This window comes from Debaryomyces fabryi, assembly GCF_001447935.2.
Source record: "Debaryomyces fabryi strain CBS 789 chromosome Unknown contig00332, whole genome shotgun sequence".
Taxonomy (NCBI): Eukaryota; Fungi; Ascomycota; class Pichiomycetes; order Serinales; family Debaryomycetaceae; genus Debaryomyces; species Debaryomyces fabryi.
Genome location: NW_015385758.1, coordinates 1 through 2,725, shown reverse-complemented (window position 1 = coordinate 2,725; position 2,725 = coordinate 1). Strand labels below are relative to the sequence as shown.

General features: G+C 44.3%; 1 protein-coding gene across 1 annotated transcript; it reads left to right on the top strand.

Annotated features, from left to right (window-relative positions):
* Positions 1-631: 631 nt before the first annotated feature.
* On the top strand, positions 632-1,456 carry AC631_05904 (uncharacterized protein; the record flags this gene model as incomplete). The annotated part of the gene is made up of 1 exon (XM_015614733.1): positions 632-1,456. One exon carries the CDS (start codon positions 632-634, stop codon positions 1,454-1,456), a length of 825 nt encoding a protein of 274 aa, XP_015464439.1.
* Between the last annotated feature and the right edge of the window lie 1,269 nt (positions 1,457-2,725).

The window sequence follows — 2,725 nt, the reverse complement described above, 5'->3', positions numbered from 1 at the left end:
GGATGGGGCTGTGACTGCGGCATCATTCGAAGAAAGTTCCGCGAAATGAGTCGCCACCCCTGTATCAATCGAGACTCGACGCGGCCGGTGGCATTCCAAAAGTTCTCGCAAAAGCATGGACGCATGGCTGTCAACTTTGAGGTCTACTGTCCTACGGACAACGGGTACGCGGAGAATCGCGCGCGAATGGAAACAGGACGAGAGGTAGCATTGTCGTCGTTGCCGTCGTCATCAGTGGCATCGTCATTAGTGGCATCGTCATCATCGACAGAATCTACAACACCGGTACCTTCAAATGCCACCACTGTCCAGAACCTGCGCACCACCAATATGCCAAACCTGTAGCACCACCCGTTGGTGAAACGGATTCTTCAAGAAGTGGATTGTAATGTGGTACACACGCAAGTTTCCGGTATGAAGGAAGCAAGCATTGTCGCAAAGATCGCGTAGCTCTTGGTGGGCACCATGACCCTTCTCAGCGCCAACATCAACCAAATTAATCTTGCCGGACTCCGGGTTGTGCGCCTTCTTAAAGGTGCTGCAAATAACACCAGTGGATCCACTTATTTCCGCGGTCCAGACGTACCTGACTTGCGTGCAATACAGCAAATACATGGCCGAGCTTATATACATGGTATTGATGTATGGCTCCAAAACTGCAGGCTCCTTTGCAATCACAGAAATTCTCGAATCATACAGAGAACAAGATGCTGTATTGGAGATTAGCCCTGACGATTACCACAAATTGACAGGCTACTCGCAGTTTATCAGTGCTGACGAACGCATGCGGATCTTAAACCTGACATTCACCGAGCTGTTACTCCGCGACATTGACCAGCTCGTATATTGGATCACAAACGAGTGTCTCAGGAAAGAGTTTGATGAAAATCTTGCGGTTGCAACAGAGGGTGGTGTATCTGATACAGCTCCCGCAGGTGAAGATATTACCGCATTTGACTTGGAGGGAGACGACATAGCGGTAGGAATCTTGGATGAAGACAACTTTGGCAACCACAACGACTTGAGGGTGTATTTAGAGGCTACTACTAGTACTACCACTGGGCCTGTACCAGCCGAGTCGGGGTCTGGACCATCACAAGACGAAGACCCTGAGTCCTTGGCTAATTTGTACTATCCGCTTTATGGAGAAGAAGCAAGGGAACAAGAGCAAGAGCGAGAGGAAGGTACATCTGGTTCGAAAGAAAACTCTTTTGTGATATTCCTTGGGTTTCTAGGGTCTGTGTATCAGACCAAGAAGTTTTGTCGGTCGTTGAGTGGAATAGGCTACGTAGCCAAGACGTGCATTTTGTTAGATATCATCAAGCGGGCCCGTCTATGTCATGTGTCACTTCGAGAGGCAGAGGATGTCTCGATTGTGGAGGCGGGCCTGTACCGCTTGTTGACTCTGGCACGTACGCACTACATACATCTAGGACTCTCATTAGCCCGTAGCTAAGGGAATCTCTTCAACCTCAACATGACCACAGGGGACATTTACAACAGCGACAATTCCGTTGTGGGTCACAAAAACATGATTCGGACCATTTTCGATCGGTTGTACGAGTTTGCAAATTCGCTTGTTCTTGAAGTGTCTCAGCGAAGCGCTCGAATATTATGTCGATATTGCGCGGCTTAGTGACGGCATGGTTTCATTTACCGAGTGTATCCATGTGCCGCTGTATGACCGATATAAGTACCGGTTTCTTGAATTGTATAACAACGACATAGGTTGGTTCCACCAGGTGCATTCCAAGTTGATGCTTATTCTCATAACATTACTCCATATCCTGTGTTTGCCGCCACAATCGACAGAGATCGATCAGCTTACAGTGGAAGGAACATCCAAACTGTATCGAGGCGTGTATACCACGTTTGGGTTTTGCTACAATTACAACAAACTACAGACAGAATCCACAAACTTCAAAAGGCTTCTACCCCAATCCATAGACCAACAATTACAAATTTGATACAAGCAAGTTATGTATTAGCTCATTTTTAGCCAAGGAGTAATTAATAGAGAAGCGTGAAAGCTATGGAGAGTTGAAAAAGATGAGTCTGAAAGCTGTACGATATTACATAAGTTCAAACAGGTGAGCACCTATACTGAAAGGAAAAGCGTTGCCAGTTATTTCGAGTTTAGGCCAAATAATACTTGAAATATACCAATATTCAAACGGGTAAGTTACGATAATAGCTTGTAGGTATGCATTACCATCTTGATGATTTAGAGGTAACATTTTCTATCGTTGTCCTGGTACCGAAAGTTCCTGAACTCCCTTCATCAAATATTTCTTCGCTAGAAGAATTACTATCATTTCCATATTTGGCATCCTCGTCTGCTCTACCAGCAAGCATAACTTCGCTTTCACTTTTATCTTCATTAGAACCATTCGCTCTCAATATATAGTCAAGAGTATCAAAATCATTCTTCTTGTGTTCTTCATTAATTTTTCTTCATTAATTTTGCAGTCCGATAATCCAAAATCTATCAAAGAAATCTTACCTGAAACAGACACATAAATGTTGGCCGGCCGAACATCATTATGTGAAACCTCTATCAGATGAAGCTCTTTGAGTCTTGAATTGATGACTCTGCACACTTCTTTCTTATTCCAATTTTGCTCTGGTACCTCCTTCCCTAGGTATTCAAATATATGCATCGGATGATCGGAAAACCCATTCCAACACATGGATATGCGTTATTTTAGAAGTAGATAATTTATAT